General features: G+C 42.9%; 1 protein-coding gene and 1 long non-coding RNA gene across 3 annotated transcripts in view; one reads left to right on the forward strand and one right to left on the reverse strand.

The window, feature by feature from the left end:
* The window catches only part of dtx1 (deltex 1, E3 ubiquitin ligase), a 42161-nt gene that overhangs the window by 22447 nt on the left and 876 nt on the right, over window positions 1-18838 (reverse strand). For both annotated transcript variants that reach the window (XM_020093996.2, XM_020093994.2), the window contains exon 2: window positions 18188-18829. In XM_020093996.2, coding sequence (XP_019949555.2) covers window positions 18188-18446 — 259 coding nt within the window. In that variant the 5' untranslated portion in view covers window positions 18447-18829. The remainder of the gene's footprint in view (window positions 1-18187; window positions 18830-18838) is intronic.
* Window positions 14493-17839, forward strand: LOC138407501 (uncharacterized). The gene is made up of 2 exons (XR_011240935.1): window positions 14493-14702; window positions 17655-17839. It is a non-coding gene; the product is annotated as an uncharacterized lncRNA (long non-coding RNA).

An 18838-nucleotide genomic window follows, 5' to 3' on the forward strand; every position in this document is an offset into this window, starting at 1 on the left:
CCCTCCGCTCTCATCCCTCGTCCTCCCTCCCACACTGTCCTCCAGCTGCCCTTGCCCGACACCAGTGTGGTTCCCCTAGGGTTAGCTGTAGCATGTGATGTATTGCCACATCAGGCCTCGCAGTGGGACACTAACCCCACTGTCATGTGGGGGCAAGGTGCGTTCAGGGACACATGGAGTGTCCATCTTTAAGATTTTGGTTTTCCTTGAAGTGGAGGAGGCCTGAATCCCTTTTTTTAATTTGAAGGACATGCAACATTAAATTGCACCATCCTTGACTGCCCTCAGAGGCCTGCAGCAGGGACAGATAGCAGATGGGACACTGATGCTTCCTCGTTCAATTTAGTTGATGTTTTTATCTAAACTGTTAACAAAAGCAATGAATGCACATTTTGTATCTTCAAAGCTACAGTGAGATAGATTTAAATAGAAAGATATATTTAAAGTTCAGAGCAGAACTCCAGCCACCCTTAATAAAAACAAATACAGTTTTTCACATTTACATTTTTTAATATTATGCACTAAAAAGATTGTTACCATCTACTCTCATACGAATGATAAAAAACTGATGAGAAAAAGAAGGAATGAAATGGTGGCTTTGACACTGAGACACAAAATCCACTCTCACTCTGAGTAAAAGTGCATCACTCTGCACAGTGAGCAGTCGATTCTATCTTAATCTGTCATGAGGTTATTGATGTGTGTGTGTTCCTTCCACACCAACACCTCCGTGGTCAGCCAGGAAAGTGTGATGAAAACCAATAATGGAAACTGTCGGGGACAAACACCAGTTGTGTTACCAACAGGTAATATCTGAACAGCTGCTGGAAAATGCAAGGGGCTCAAGGTTTGTTGTCACAGAAACACTAAGGACTGGGTTTGTTGTCATGGAAGCCATCCCTGCAGGCTGAGAGGAGAAGGACTAGAGGGGGAGGGTTGCCCATATGTGAACGTTCCTACTACTCCTTTCCCTGAGCGCACAGCGCCAACAGAGTCGACTCATCTCATCTGCTGCTGACGCCAGCTTTCCCCCTCTCTCTCCAACGTCTCTCCTGGCTCCTCACCAAGGCCGTCGCGCTGAGCTGTTCTTCACATTTTCCATTCTGTCACTCACTGGACCCTGTCCTCCCCTCACACCATCGCTTGACTCTTGGACAGAGAGCAGAAATCTGTGTCACTGAATCAGGGCCCTCATCACCTCGTAGTTAATGATCTTCCTTTTGCCGCTGCAGTGGGAGGATTGGTAGATGAGAGGCGGCCGGATCAAGCGCTATAATATATCCTTATAATTGACAAGCCTTTCCAATTTCCCCAGGGCTCCGGTGAGCCTATTAAAACATAGTGCTGCATTTTTCCTTTTAACTACAGAGGGAGAGAGGCCAGCTACAGGTCCAGCATCATACTGAGGTATTTAAAGATAACCAATCTATGCTGGAAAACAGGCCGGCCTACTCATACACTGATATTGGTGTTTGAAGAGTGGAGAAAAATCCTTTAAACCAGAGCTCCATTAAAAAGTAATATTCTATCACATATATTATGATTTTTTTCCCCAGATAATCGTGTCTGTGAAGATTCAGTCGTTCAGGTGTTTTATTTCTATAGTCAACAGTGAAGCGGAAGACAGAAAATATGGGAAGAGAGAGAGGAGTATGTTATGTAATGTCCATCTGCAGAGTTGAACCATAATACTGTGATTATAGAGCTCACCAATGTGGTTCCTGAAGTAAAAACTCCATTCGTTTTCTGAATAGAGATTTTCATTATCAGCCATGGTGTTATAACCATCCAAGCTAGACTAAGCACGAGCTACGAGATTGTGAAACTAGGTCCTGTAGAAGCCACAAGTCTGTATGATATCAACTGCGTTTAAGAAAAACATTTTGTTTGCGATGTCAAGGAGGACTACTACACCGCCCACAATCTCAGGTGTAATAGCAGCATCTCTCCTTGGTGGGGCTCACTGTTACCATGGAAATGTTTAAGACAACTGTAATAATCATGCTGGTCAGATAGTTCAGTGTTACATTATGTTTACACACAGACCACAGTTTTTAAGAGAAGAGTCCAAGGGGGTGAAAATGAATGCAACAAGGTTAAAGTCAAGAAGAAGCACTGGAAGTCATTGGAAAAGGATCATTCACAATGGTTTATGGGAGGCGGAGTTGCTCCACTCTTAAAATAATTGTATACATTCTTGTACCTTCGACTTTTTTTATTTTTTCCAATAATCTTTTTTCTCCAAAATTAATGTTTGATGGTCATGAATCATCTTTTTGCCGCTTGCCCTGGTTCTAGGCTATAAACTTTTTATAATGATTTTCTGTAACAATGGAGAATTGAAAATTTACTTCGTGAACCAGACCTATTCTAAAAATGGGTAAAACGGTGAAACACTGAAAAATCCTCACTGCATCAGTGCATAGCAGTTATTCAGTAATCCAAATGGCTGCTGATTAACTTTCAGCCAATCAAGTACCTGGTTTAAGAAGCAGTCCATAAATGTTTCATCAAGTACGGAGAGTCAGATTTAGCTAATGGGTGTTATACAAAAGACAATTAGATTTGGACCATTGTCACTGTAGATGAAATGTAAAGACATGACCCAAATTCACAAAGTAAAACTACATAAGTGTGTTTTTTTTTCACAAAAAAATTCTATATTGTGAAATGTATCATTATCTGGAAATGAAATAAGATATATTGCTTATATGAGGTTGGTCATGTCTCACAGCCGTATTTTGTGGTGTGCATTTCTCACAGACACTTGGGTAAAATAGGGAACGTGTCCCAGATACCTGCAATACATACTCAGAATGTAACAACACGCACCATCTCTATTAAACTTCTTTCTACACTCACAAGTTTGTACAATCTGTACGATCAATAATGCCAAAAGTTCCATGATTTGTGACACTTACTATTATCAGTTGTATCTGAATAATGAAATATGGATCACGTCCATATTAACACATCTCTTTCCAGCCAATCATGCTTGTGATGAAGGATGTGACCTGACTTGCAAGCACATTGACAGCACGCGCAGCCAAGCATCACTTAGCCATGGTCACACCACATGACCGTTTTGAACTACACTCCGACACAGCTTTGAAACATCTTTCCCATCCCTACTGCGTGAGATACTTTTTCTCAAAATACGATCATCTTAAGCTTCCGGTACGACACATCAACATTTCCCATCTGGCAACGCTGGCCGACACAGGAGTGTTAATTTCTTCTTGAGCTCAAGCCGCAGAGATGCAGCCACAGCTTTTCACTCATGTGAAACACAAAGTAAAGTACACCACAACATTGATCTCATTCTAGAAGTAGAAATAAGATCTCACACACACACACACACACACACACACACACACACACACACACACACACACACACACACACACACACACACACACACACACACACACACACACAAAGCATGATTAGGCCTACAAGTTCCTTTTTTCAGTCTGTGGATTTTGTTTCTACATTTTACTGTTAATCAACTTTTGTTCACACTAAATGTGTACAGAGCTGTAAGCAGCACAACATCGGTGCAGGCACAGAGCATGAAATAACATCATACAGCCTTCATAACATCCTACAAGTGAATAGTGAGCAAATGATGAATATGCTAATAAAGTCTACTGTATGGGGGGAATAAAATAATTGAAGTGTGTTTGATGTTTTCACATAAACCCCAGAGCACAGCTTGAAAAAAATTTGAAAATCAGGACTTTCATCTTTCAAAAAAGGCCTTCACAAACAATAAACCCAAGCTGGCTATTAGAGTTGATGAAGAAACAGAATAATGCTGCAGAGCAGTTAAAAATTCATCACAAGCTGAAAGAAAACATCTGGCTGGAATCTGAGAAAGTAGGAATATCACGGGATATGAAGTTTTCATTTAAACCTGCGTAGCTCCGAGGCTTTAGATGTAAGAACTCTACTGCTCAAAAGGTTTTGTCATACCTGTACATCAAAGTGGGAGAGATCTGTAAGAGCATTATCTGCTCATTAACCAATACCCAGAGATCACAGACCATAATAATGAGGATGACAGTCTGGCATTAAGCTGGTTTAACAGCATTATATGTTGCAATATCGCAGCTCTCATGCTTAATCACACGCTAAAGCTCATTTTCTATACCTAGAAGACACTTTCATTTTCCCACAATGCACTTCTTTATAATAAGGCTACAGTATAGAGAATAGTGACTTGGATTCCCTTAAGCGTCCTTGTCTCTTTGTAGGTAAATGTGATGGATGAACAAAAGCGGAGGAGCTGCCACTGGTTGAGAGGCAGGGGGGAAACTGATGGAGGAGAGGGGAAAGGAAGGAGAAGGCAGAAAAGGAAGGAAGAAAGAAAAGAAAGAGGGGGATTGAAAAGGATGACAGAAGGCAGATGCGTAAAAAGGAAAAAAAGGAGGGGAAGACAAAGAGGAAGAGGAAGGGAGGGAGAATGGCAGGGACTGAGGAAAGGTGGGAGGAGAGAGAAGAGAATGAAGATGGAGGGGGTAGACTGAGGGGATGGAGAAGGGCCAGAGAGGAGGAGGAGGAAGAGAAGAACAGGAAACGCTATGTGAGCATGTAAGGAGGGAGAGAGGAGATTCTGAAGGTGATGAGTGAGGTTTAATGCCAAACAACGATAAAAAAAAGAGGATGTCTCACTCCTGCCCGAGCACACAAAGTGTACACTGCAGTAAAAACGGTCCCGCTAATACAGTTTTGTTGCCAGCAAGACAAAGTGGTAAGGAAAAGTGGCTGAACTCCCACTGCAGCCACCCTCATCCTCAGCCCCTTCAACTCTCCAAACTCTCCCACACCCCAGCACGGGGAGCCGGCCAGTTACCGTGCACTTGTGCAGAGTTTGCACTTATACTGTGGTAAAGAAAAAAGACAGAGTGGATAAAAAAGATTCTATGAAACTGCCAGCGCCTGTACTGCAGTGAAGCTAAAGACCCTGAAACAACCTTCTGACTCCGTGACTGTCGTGACTGTCTCTGCCAAGGAAGCTCTCTGACTCACTTTGTGTGAGTACCATCACCATCACTTCTAGCACACGCGAGTGTAGAGCGTGTACGCCCGTGTACGTGTCAACGCACTTGAAGAGGTGAATGTGTGCGTACAGTGTTTCAGCGCACAATTGCTTCCACTTCACACCACTTCAGCCTCACCGCGTCCAGCAGGATGCTCGTTAGCGTGTCAGCGACATGCAGCGCCGACATTAGGGCAAAAAGTGTAGGAGGTAATACACACACACTGAAACACACACAAATGTGCTGCCCTGGCTTCACGTGAAGCAGGTCAGCCCTGCCAAGGACCAGTGTCAGGGTCACAGTAAAAGAGGTTTCTCATTAGAAGACAGGAGACACTTTCACACATGGAAGATAAAAAAAAAACTGTTATATTAACTTCTCCAGTGAAGACAGCAGATTTGGCTCAAAGGTCGACAAAACTAGAAACAGAGACGGCTTATATGGTGGATGGAGCTCTCAGCAACATTTCAATGTTTCTTTCTTTCTGAGGTGTGACACTGCTTATCCCTCCGTGTACTTCAGAGGCTTATTATTTTATCACAACATTTCTTCCCACCTCTGACAGCTGCCAACGGATGAATTCTTATCCCCGCGAGCTACGCAGTTCTTTTATTTTGGCATCATCCCAATTTCAGCACAGTAATGCTAAGGAATACACAACATATTAAAATACTAAATAAAAATAATAATCTGCAATGTGATATCTGAACTATGCAGCTAAAGGGCTAATATTAAAAATGACATGCTGTATTTTCAAACTGTATTAGCATCATCACATATAGTATAGAAAGCGAATGGGTAAAGTTGGGTGGTTGTGTGAACCTCGCTATTCTTTACAGTAAACAGAATTCTGTTCATACAAGTCGTATGAAGCCATGATGTGACGATTTGTATGTAGAACAACGTGGTCAGAATGTGGTCTTATGAAAGCTGCTCATCAATGCAGCTCCTCCAATTTAGCTGCAATCACCTTTTTCATCACTGTCACCACGTCCCTGCAAACTTGGCACAGAGTCTTGTCTTTTTACTTCAGCAAAAAAAATGTGTTTATCCATTTCTCTTGGAAAACACTTGAAGTGTTCTGATACCAGCATCGGAAATATAATACCACGTCTTTAAAGTATATTAACTTCACCCAGATAATATTGTAATTTCATTTTCCTGGAAAGCTCTTCTTATTCACTGCTGTGCTGCCACTGACAAAGTCGCAAAGGCCATATATGGTCCAGAGTCTCTTAAATCCTGCATGAATCAAACAGAAGTTAAACATTTCACAGTCTTTGTATATTTTGTTTTGTCACTTTTAATCAAATTTATTTTATTTGGTTTGATTTCTTCTGTTATCATATCATGATGATATTATCTTTGTTCCAATGTCCAATGATTCTGAGTAAGCTGGAATTAAAACACAGATCTTTTTGACCATCTATGTTAATATTGCATATATATATATATGTTTATCAATACTAATATATCAATGTTTGTGAACGGTTCCAAACATAACTTAGCCGAACAGCTGACCTTGCATCACAACAAACTGCATTGCTCCTCCCTCCACTCAGCAGGAGAATCAGCACACACAAACATGCGCGCACATACACACACGATTCAACATGGTGCAGTATTTATCTGTGACAACACAATATGTCATGTCAGCCGTCACACCGCTACGACAGACTGTAGATCAGTGGAACCATTTCACATGCTCAGCACAAACCTGATTGATGGCCGTACCACGTCAAAGTGGACTTTTAGGAATAGCTCACATGGTTCTCAGTCAGGTGACCTTTGCCACTATGTACATGCAACGCTAACCGCGACATGAATGCATCAAGAATTAATCACATCAATGCACGCTGCATGGGAACTGCAATTAATCTGAAGTTACCAAACGAAGGCAGCATAAGGTCACAGTCAAGGAAGAGGAGGTTTTACGCGATGACCACTACATCTCTTATTGTGCCGTTCAAGGCCGTTGTCGAGAGGGGAAAAAGTGCTCAGAATATTACATCTGACAAATAAAGGGAGTCTGACTCATTGAGATGAACAGCATGCAATAAATGAGTTTGCTGAGACAGGCTTTTATAACCCACTTCATGGCTGTCTGATGCAGTCAGGTCTTATCAGAGGAAACGTCTGGTTGCATTACAGCCGACTGTCACTGTGCCAGACTACACTGGTCACCTCTGATCAGCACTAAAATGGACATGTGTGAGAGAGGTCACAGGGCGTCAGGCCACCCTACGGGCAGATGAATGTTTCATCCACCACACGTTGTCATGGACTTACCAAACTAAACTTCACCTTTAATATGGACTACTTTCCCAGAGTTTTTTTTTATCATTGAGCCCAGACCTTTTCCCTGCTGAATCACAAGTGTAATCACAACTCCTCTTCCTTCATTCCTCAGAATTAATACAGAAACTTAGATTTTTGTAGTAATAATAGCTTGATTATTTTTGTGGCCATGTTTGCATGATGTACACTTTTCTTAAAGGCTACTTTATGCTCAATGCTAAGATACTGTACTTCTACAGAAATGGACGGAGCCTTCTGGCCGTACTCTGCGAGAATTTCGTTTGTGAAAGTCTTCTGAAAGCTTACGGATAAATACAAAACAAATGAAACTGAGCAGTATCACCAGAAATTGTTGATGGCAGTGTAGCAAATATTTGAAGAGAGACGATCATAGGACATGAGAAGGAAATTTGGTTGAGTTGGGTAATAAAACGAGAAAATGTCTATATGATGTTAGCTTCATCCGATCAAAGGAACAAGCAGGCGCTTTTGCCTCTTTCTTAAAAAGTACATTATCACCCCCTTCACTGTCGCCATGTTTATATTGTGAGAAACTCTTGACTCTGCGCTGCCCTCAAGTGGAAGTACTTCTTTACAACCATGCCAACGTAACGACGCATTTATGTGGGCAGTGATGGTTACATCGATGTAAATGGACATATCTCTCTTTGCACATAAAGGCAACATCAATGACCCTTACGTCTATTAATTGGAACAGGGGATATTCAGGGAACCAGCTCATGCTTGTCCAGGCTAAATGTCAGACGTTTGTAAAAAATCAAGGTCGTGTCCTCCTTGCGAAGTTGGACCCCTTAAAGTTTTTTATCTAGCTTAAAGCCAGAACACGGGTCAGATGGGCTTTATCAAAGCGTAGAGGTGTATTACAGAGGTGATACAGTTGTACGTCGACCTCGGGGATGAAGATAAACTTATTTGGCAATTCCACTTTTCAGAAGTCCTCAGTTTGCTGAGGAAGGAGGAACAGGAATCAGCTAATGTTGTCTTGGGAAATCGTGTATTGTACGTTGACCCCTGCTGTCGACTGAATGATTTCACATCACAATGTTTACAGCAGATGATTTTATGCTCTCCAGGTTTTAATAGCTGCAAGACGCTTACATAATTCATAAAGAACTGTGATGAATAAATCATTTAGGATTTTCTGGAAAGGCTTAACTCAACAACAGATGAGGGTCAACTTTAAAATTCAGTTTGTATTGCACTCATACGGGCTGGGATGGGATTATGAGTCTTTAAGTGATACACATTACCCAGAATCTGCTGCTTTTCGGTTTCGTTACAACCTGATTCAAAGGTCCAAAACTCTGAGGCACAGCCAGACTCCATGCATTCAGCAGCACTTTGTCAAAAAGGATGACTGTTTGGATCAAACTGATCATACATCTGGACAGCAGAGAAAATGATGCTGTAATCGTAGTTTGAGAAGTCCCAGTTCATGCTTTGATTCTTAGAATATACAATCACTGGCATTTATTCAAGCTAACCACACAAAATAACAAACCAAAATATCCACATTTTAAGCCAGTGTTTGTTACTTGAAAGCGTGTAAATCCCTTCAAAATTCCCCCTACACTCACAAATGTGTTTCATATATTGTTGCTTCACTTGGATGTTGAAGTTTCACTGTGCAGAACAATGGATCAGCAGAGTTCGACACTGAAAAGCTGTTTTGACATTATTCTGCTGAAAGAGGAATGTTTGTCTGGTTTCACCTTAAATCTGAATTCAACAGATATGAAAAGAAATCATCTTACGTGTACTTTAGTTTGGTCTATGTCCTATCTGCTAACATGGAGGAGGTAGTGTTTATGAGCGATACTACAGCCAGCCACCTGGGGGAGATCAAGAGATGATTTGACTTAACTTTAAGGGAGTGCTCACGTTGACCATTTTTATCCATTATCATCCCTTCCCTTGGAGACAAGCCACTGGAGCGTGCCATCAGCAGGCATACCAGACCTTTGTTGTCATAGTAACAATAATAAATACAAAGTTAACACTGGCAATGGATAAAAAAAAAACAGGATCACAAGGCAAACAAACGGACTGTGTGAAAGTCAGGCGTTTGTCGTCTGCAGCTGATCTGACCTGCGTCCAGACTCCTGCACTGTCTCTCAAATGACAACTGCTAAACTATGACAATAAAACCGACAACAAACACAGACTGTTGCGGAGATTCAAACAGTTCTTCTTGCTGTCTTTGTTTGCCTGCTACTTAGCCCCATTAGCTGACAAGCTTTCAGTCAGGTGCTGTCAGCTGGAAACTTTGATCTAAGTGCATTTGAAGCATCTAAGGTTTTTAATGTGCGTAAATAATCACAGTAATTATTTAAAACATTCTTTTTTCATCGCAATTTGAAGGAGATAAAAAGAAAGGTGATACAGAGCACCACATCTATTAGATTCAACTGAATTTTTTGACACTTGTCCTTCACCGTGTAGTTTATGTTGACACGTCTTTTTATATTCTCCTTTTCTTATTACCCATTTCTAGGATTATAAATCTGGTGCAGTTTATCATGTTCCCTGATTCAAGAAGAAAAAAATTCACTTGTTTTGCTCACGGCCTCAGACCTGTGTGTGAAGTCGTAACTTCATCATTTGAACCTGAAAGACATTGTTGTAGTAACTTTATTCCCTTTCACACTGACAAATGTCCTTCTGACTGAATGCATCCATGCAAAGGGCAGAACAGGGTGGAAGCAATCGCCATTGAAGTCTGAGAAAGATTCACCTCGAAGCACCAGTGATATAAATCCTTAGAATGTTTGTAAGCTTTCATTAATACTGAATAGCGATGGTGTGTGAGCGGCTCCTGTGTGTAACAACACAGGATGATGGAGGGGTCTCTGCCAGAAGCACCTGGCAAACATTTTTCATCTCGTAGGCCACTGCAGGATCTTCCTCCCGTTGACCAATCCCACGACTTGGTCTGTCACCTGGAGTAACGATTTAGACGAGCGCACACAGAGAACCCAGCAGCAGGGGACTCACATTAATATTCTGCAGAGCACTCACCTACAGATAATCAAAATAAGTGATTGGTTTTTCATGGGTGAAAAATAGGAAATTGAGGGAATGTGAACTTTTGACATGCATGTGATCATCTGATGGCTGAGCAGTAATTCATCCTCTTGTTTTCATCAGTCAGAACAACATGTGGGCACAACTTCTGCAGCCCAAGAATCTCAGGGGGTCCACAAGATTCCGGTTTACATAATTTTATTAGCCACAAATTTGTCAGCTGTTTTCCTCTTTGCACAATCTCACTATGATGGGTTGTCTTTGAGAACCTAGTTACCTTTGCCAAGGACGTTTTTGTCTGCATTTTTCTGTCTGTCTGTGAGTTTGCTGGATTACACAAAAAACACTGAACGAAACTTGTATGAGTCAAGAAAGAGGGTTTTTTTTTTACTTTCATCATCTCTCTGGAAATAATAATGGTTTCATAAGGAGAATGTTGGGCCTTGGCAGAGGCACAGACATTCTAGGTTTTTGTTTAGGTGTATTCTAGGTATTGCTGATTACATCCATCAAGGTTTACATTAACGTAGTCTATTTGTGGGTTTGTTAGCAGGATTATGCAAAAACTACAGAACCAAGAAGGAACCATGGACCATTATATATTATATGCTCTGCTGGGCGCCCTTCTAGTTGTGTTTTGTTTCAGACCTTACTGAACATGCAGTCCATCGCTATGCTGACGACTCTTTGAGCACATGGGCACAGCAGGGCATTGGGCTTAATGCTAATGTCAATATGCTAACATGTGCCCAATTACAGAGTAAGCATGCGGATGCTATAATCTTTATCACCATGTTAGTGTAGCCCTCATAGCTGCTAACATTAACTCATCCCTACTAAACACAAAGGACAATTAAAACAAAATGAGTGTACTCCCGCAATAACCGTGCCTGTCTCATTTAGTGTTTATGTTGATTTTAATTGACCCTGTGGAATTATTGAGGTTGTATTGCAGATGACAGAGTATTTTCTGTAGAAGCCCAAAAGTCAAATGTAAGGATATTAAACTGAATTGTAGTAAGTAACTGAGTTTTTGAGTAAAGGGCTCATTGTGCACATGACTCCTGCTCATGTGTTTAGACTTAAGGACGATCTTATTTTTTAACATTACAGTGGCTTCAAGTTTCAGCTTTAGCAATCCGTCATGCCTTTGCAGCACTAAAGGGGGGTAAGAGTGCGTTTGTCTGTTAAAACAAGTGAAACTGCTGAGGCCAGAACTGAGAGTCCTGCACTGCGTTTCTATGAGTTCACTGAGACTGATCAAGGGGAGCTCTGAGCCTGGCTCGCTGCAACCGCAGGCAGCGCGAGTTGCGTCAGTGCAGCTCTGGTCTCTATCAAGATCTTTTCAGTAAATGTTAGACCGCACACTCCTGCAGATCAAAGCAAGCCCCATTTGCTACAACAGAAACACTTTGTCCTTTCGCAACATGACGGCTGACTAACATCTGGTTTGTATGCTGAAGAACCAGCGAGCTATGAAGCTCTGCAGCTTTTTGTAACACAATAGATTCATAAAAGCTCACTTTATTCATCATATTGTATTTATCACAGTTTATCATAGCTTGTAACAGCTCAATGGAATTGAGTGACAGTGACGTCATCACGGATGAAAACATTTTGGGACAGAAAAACTCCTTGCAAAAGCAAACAAAAACGAGTGTGAGGATACTGAGGCTAAGCAGTCTGGAGAGTGACACAGATTTCAATAGGGGACCTGTCAGTAAATGTAAACTGGCGATAGTTTATTCAAACAGTGCTCTGTTGAAGCCTTATTCCCATTCCAGTAGTGGCAGGCAGTTCAGCCAAGGCAGATGTTTTGAGCGACTGGCCTGGTTAGAAAGCGGCACAGAGAGCAGAGCTTTTCAAGTTGCTTCCTAGATGAAGGCATGAGATATCCACTTTGGAAATTAAAAGTGGTGACTCGCTGGATTAGAAGTTAAAAGGAGATGTGGAGAGTCGCTTCTGCTCCCAACGCCAGAGGCTGCCAGAAGCTGCACAGGCTGCTCTTCGCTGCTGCAACGTAATCAGGATTAGGACAGAGCAGACCGAGGCACGACGATGCTGTAAAACAAGGTCACTCGAAGAGAGAACAACGGCATCAGAGATTATTTTAATGTTAGCAACAAACATGCTAATATACAGTATGGGAATAATCTAGTTTATAGTTTCTTGTGTCGACAGTCACTATAGAAATGACTCTTGAATAGATGGCAACACCAATCTGCGTTAAATTCTATAAACAAGATATTTAGTCAAAAAAATTGACAAAAAAATACCTTATTATATTAACACCGTGTCACACCTTGAGGCCCTGAATGGAAGCCTGCACTGTCGTGAGGCTGTGTGAGAGAGAAGGAGCGGGGGAGTGTGCACAGCAGAGGGTCTTTCCAGAGTTATTATCCCTCCCTCCCTCCAGCCTGACTGTCACTTTCCATCAGGAAAACGCTCCACCTCTCCTTCTGTTCCTCTTCTCTCCTCACCTCCATCAGCCCCCGCCCTCTTCCTCCCCTGTCCACAGCTCCACGATCCCTTTCCTGCAGAGTGGAATCCAGCCAGCTGGTCGGGGCAATGGCGGACCCCTGAGTGCAATGACACCTCAGCATGGCCCTGGCAAAGCACCATTTTGACTGTGCTAAAGACCTTCACTGACTGATTACCAAAAAACTTAAGGTGGAAAAAGAATTTGTCATATCTGTTTATCTTTAGACTGAGGATGTGGTCAAGAAGATACCTGTTGAGTATCTGCAGAGGCTGCGTACAGCCCTTTCACATGATGTTTCAACAAACAACAGTCCTGTCAGTGCCTGAGCTGTTAAAAAAACCAACACCTACATCACAGCATGTATTGAGACGTATTCAAATATGAAAGCACACACACGAGAGCACCGGAATGTTCCTGGTTGTGTCATCTTTCTATTTCTCTCACTCATTCTGCTTTCTTCTGACGCAAGTGGGATTTCACAGTCAGAGCTGATGCATACAGGACATGACCTTTAGCATGTACTTAGCAGAAATCCTTTTTACAGGTTCCTCCCACAGACCACCAAAACAGTTCCCACACGCACTTACTACACGCTATACTCCACTAAGAAAAAAAAAAAACTCTAAAGCCTTGCACTCTTCAACAACCTCCAGCATAGCATACACACAGCAAGTGTACAGGCACATATCCAAACCACAACCACAGTGACTGCCGCTTGTCAGCTTTAACACAAAACAGACATGAGAACATCAACCATCTTCTTTTTCGGTTCCTGGTGTTATGTTTTTTTCTTTTTCCACTGTAATTAGTCTAAGGGGCAGTTAGCTGAGGGAAACAGGCCAGAGGAGAGGAGGTTCTCACGCCTGTGGAACCAAAACAAACAAAGCCCCGCTCTGGCAACGCAGCAGCCAACAGCCGCTGATAGGGGTTATCTCTGCAGTCACACATGGGCCATCTCACAACAGGGAGCATTGTAATGGTCCTCACAACTCCTCAAACACATGTGGCACACATGCAGTCCTTAATCGCACACAACACGCTGCCTCTTTTAAGCTGAACAGAAATCTTTTGTTTTTGTATCCTGTGTAAAGAAGTATAAATTATAATGGCAGTGAAGAATGAGAATCACACATTGTCAGGGACATTTGGCAGTGCTTGACTGATATTTGCCACTGATCGGAGCATACTGTAGTCTTGTGTCGATGTTCACAGGGTTTATCTCCCTTTTCAACAAGCAATGACAATCATCCATTATTCAAATTTCTTGTACATACATACTTTTTAATCTTTATTTCATGCTTTATCCTTTACTTTGCAGTCTTCACTGCATTTTCCAGAGTTCTGAAAACGGCTTACGTTTGTTCTACCTCACAAATTGAAGCTACTCAGCTGTGCAGAGTAAAAACCATTTCCAGTTTTAGCAGTGATAAATAAAATAACAATTAATTTACAGACTCCCAAAGAAATGGAGGTAGCACTGAAATCAATGATGGGACAAAGCAATGGCAAACATTTTAGGACCCCATGCTGGTTTACTGTGTGTGTGATAGTAGGAACGGTTAAGGGAAGGTGGTGGGAGGAGCTGTTACAATAAAACCCATTTCTTATTTTTGAAACAACAAAACAGTATACGAGTGCAAATCATAGACTGTATACAAAGATGGACGACAGATCTCCACTTCCTCACACTATCAGGAGCTGAAGCCAAAATATCCTGGATACAAATGATGCCATCTTGCACCAAAGACATCGTTTGGAGCCAGAGTTTGCACAGTAGTGTTCGGGGGATGGAGCCATGCTAGTGAGGTCCTGCCAATATACGCATTCAACCAATTGTGAGTAAGTCTTAGCTGTCAATCATGAAGTTTCATCCCATCTTTATATACAGTCTATGGTACAAACACACGTATGCACCGATTTCTTTGAAATATGGATCTTGATTTAATTTCAGCTTTAAAGTGAAATGTTTACATCAACGTATTTACTGTGACTGAAGATTCTGTTGATTAAACATACTGTATGTGTAATGTAATATGTTATATTGACCTTTTTACTGAGCTCAATAAATTATTGCTAGAGTACATTTCACTTGTAGTAGTATGACACAACAATAACCCACAGCACCCGTCTATTTTTAAATGTTGCTGATGTAACGTCTATGATTTAGCAATCATCTGTGGTTTAGTTATCTTTCATTAAACTGGTCTGTCTGTTTTGTGCCACCTCTCCATCATAACAGATAATACACAGCATGAAAATGCTTTAAAGGCTGGTGGCATCAGCAATCGCTGCAGTGTGGAATCCATCAGACACGTCACAAGTGTTGGTATATGATGGAGATGACAGATAAGCCCACGTGTTGTGCTGTGTGAGTAGGTGTAGTGAAAGGGGATCAGTCCACAGCAGTGTTTAGAGGTTCAAACGCCTCTCTGGGGAGAGATCAGATCGATTCTCCTTGGCTACGAGCCAATCCTCTCCCTGGTTTCAGCCAGATATTTATCCACACTATATATAAGCTTCTAAGCCTTCACTTATACTATATATGTACAAAAGCACAGGGTTCAGGATTTTCACTAGAGACCGGTGTTCTTCAGCAGCAGCAGCAGCTGTATTAAGATGAACTCTGTGCACTGTGCTTTTCAATGCCAACTACACACAGATGTGTTTGGGCCTCTCTCCACAGAGAGGGGCCCTGCCGCATCGCCTGTGGTTCTTGTGTTGTCGTCATGACACTCTGATTAGAGGGAGCGTTGGAGATAAACTGTAGCCACCATCTCATTAGTCCGAGTTACTCTGCCTGTTCCCACCCACAGGAGCTCCTCCCAAAACCCACAGGAGATCGGGGCACCCCTACACAGCCTGAAGGGTCAGGACACAAAAACCACCGCTGCCACAGCTGGTGAAGCGCTCCATCACAGACACGTCAGCAAACTCTCACTTTCTCACACACACACACACACACACACAGAGACACACACACAGAGAGAGAGGACGACATCACTGGCTTCACAACAAAACAGGGTTTCCCCACAGGGACAATCCAGAGCCAATGGCTGTGGGTGACCTGCCGAGCTACAAATATAAAAAAAAAACCTCTGATGTGAAACAGATGCATTGCAGCCTGCATTAAAACAAACCTACGCTTTGGTTGCAACAATATAACTACAGCCTGGAAGCTAGTTGGTGCCTCCTGGGAGCTCGGATCGATGGCAGTGGCCGAGTCTGCGCATGTTTGGGGGACAGGAGCAGAGGGTGCAGAGGACGAGGAGAGACAAGGGAGGAAGGGAGGGGGAGAAGCAGGTGTCTGGGCTGCTGTCTGTCAGGCCCTGCAGTGACAGGTTTATCCCAGCCGAGAGGGAAGGTAACATGCCGAATGGCGCAATGAGGAGCGATAAACGTCAGGCCTTGCCCCAGCGCCATGGTAATGGCTGACAAATGGTCCAGTGGCTCATCTCGCAGCCAGTCAGCCCCGGACACATGTGCTGCTCTGTGTTACGTTCTATTAGAGGGGAAAACACCAGCAAGAAGAGATCCAAGCAGATGGTTCCTCGTACTAAAAACCACAGTCAGAAACCTAATTTTCCTCATAAGCCTTCAAAAGCAACCACGCCTGCTTTGCTTCATGCTGCCCTCATATAAATAAAACTAAATAAACCATATAGCATTAGATTGGGAGCAAATTATAGAAAAAAACTTGTATGGTGATGGTGTTTACACTAACAGCTGCATTACAGCATCAGCGTTACATCATATTTGATGTCAGAGCAGGATAGTGATATGTTATTTTGGCTTTTTTTAATCTTCATATTTATTTTTAAAGTATGAGCACACCACTTTGAGCAGAGCCACGTACCACAGTAACTTGCAGCCTAGTTTGCAAGACCCATCATCTGCAGGCGAGCTTTCATAAAAACATGGATCTGAACAAGAGAGCACACATACAACTACATTTTTATTACATTTTCTTTCCACAAATGAATGAAAGGAGACATGATGCAGATCCATGCCCAGCAGGGTCACCTTAGATCCCAGTCACCTCTCCCTTGTTATGTGGCGACATTAAGTGTGTGTTTCCCTCTTCATGCTTCACCTCTTCAGAGACTTTGCTAAATGTTTTTCACTCGACACGTGATGTGTCCCTACAGCTCCTAACACAGTCACAATCAATAGCTTTTGATGTAACACTGGCTCCAACTCAGTGATATGTGGCTGAATCAGACGCTGGTTGTAACAGATGTTTAAAACCTCCTCCATATCTCCGCTTCAAACACCGGGGGCAGCAGAGGAAGCTGTATCCACACACACACACACACACACACACACACACACACACACACACACACACACACACACACACACACACACACACACACAGTGTGTTGAGCCTCAGCGGAGTGCAGCGAGAACATGTGGTAGCAGTCATCAGAAAGAATTACAGTCGACCAAACAAACGGCCGTCACTCAGTGGATTTAAAGCAGAAATAACAAGTACTATGCGGTGGGGTGTTCTCACAAGAACATTTAGGGTTAGCCTGTGATAATTCACTTCCTTAATCATGGTAATGTTACTGTTCTCTACAACAGAACTCAGATAAACTTTTTATTAACCATCATTTATTAAATGTATAATATATATAGCCTGGTTTTTCCAGATACTGTGTATTCTTTCCATCTTGTTGAGTGAAATGACATAAATTGCAGGAACTAGAAGCACTTTCTCTTAAGACAGTAATCGTGTACAGTAGCTAAATCACCAGCCACTACTGTGATTGTCATTCTCACAACAGAGCGACAACACGATGAAACACAACGAGCCGAGAAGAGTGAAGGAGCGTGGCTCTGAGCTGCAGCACTCATCTGCCTGATGGATGCACGGCCCACCTCCTCGAACACGGTGACCTTTGGCAAGGTCACGGCATTCCAGCAGCTGCACAAAGACACTTGTGAACAAATAAATCATTGCCACACTTTAGTCATCCGGGTGGTTTGTGTCTTGACGTTGCTCTCAGCTCAACCTGTGGCTCATGTACTGTGAGTCCCAAATCAAACACTACATTCAGGAGACTCACTTGTTCCCACTGGAAGTTACATAAGAAAAGTGAAGCGGCCACGTGAAGGTTGGCTCTGTTTTAATCAGTCCCTGAGGGATCATCTGTGGTGATGACAACTAAACAGGTTTTATTTATTCTCATATTAAGACATGAGAAATTCAGGGTAATGTTCCACATAATGTACTGATGAATTGCTGTGTACATCAGCATTGTGTGTTCTTTCTCTGTATCTGTGTCATCTGCCTACACAGACAGGAAACCACTCTTACCTGTGTCTTGTCGAAACTGGTGCATGGACTGCAGGTCGATGATGTAAGGAGAGAGCTGGGCATCCACCTGCCCCAGCACGACAGAACCCCGGGCGTCCCCCTTCAGCACGTTCTCAATGTGGTGGCAAACCGCCGCGCTGTAGGGCCTCCAGCGCCCGTGTTCGTTCAACCACTCCCAGACCACCACTCTGGCCAGGTTCTGAGGTGGGTACCCCAGCCCGTTGACGGGCACCAGCAACCCTGATCCCGGACGGGCCATCTCCTGCGTGGTGTCTGCACCTCAGCTGCTGGCTGCCTCCCAGGCTAGAACACCACTGCGTCCCTGTCAGTCAACTGACACACTGGAACATTTCCATCAGCTCCAAACAGAAAAAAAAAACTTGATCAGCAATGAGTTGGTTAGTTCCTCAATTAGCTCATGCTGCTTTCAGGCGAGCAGCTCTGCTGGAGTCATCATCTACAGGTACTTTCTGACTGCTGCCGTTCTGATGAGACAAAAAGCAGCCTCCTTCCTCTGGCGTGTGTTTGAAGTGGCAGATGATGTTGATGCTGATGATGATGATGATTAGATCTGCAGATAAAGCAGTCTCAGCGCTCCACAGCCGACCACAGAAGATCAGCAGCAGGTAGACAGGAGACGCACTGAACAGA

The sequence above is a fragment of the Paralichthys olivaceus genome, chromosome 4 (assembly GCF_024713975.1).
Source record: "Paralichthys olivaceus isolate ysfri-2021 chromosome 4, ASM2471397v2, whole genome shotgun sequence".
Lineage (NCBI taxonomy): Eukaryota > Metazoa > Chordata > Actinopteri > Pleuronectiformes > Paralichthyidae > Paralichthys > Paralichthys olivaceus.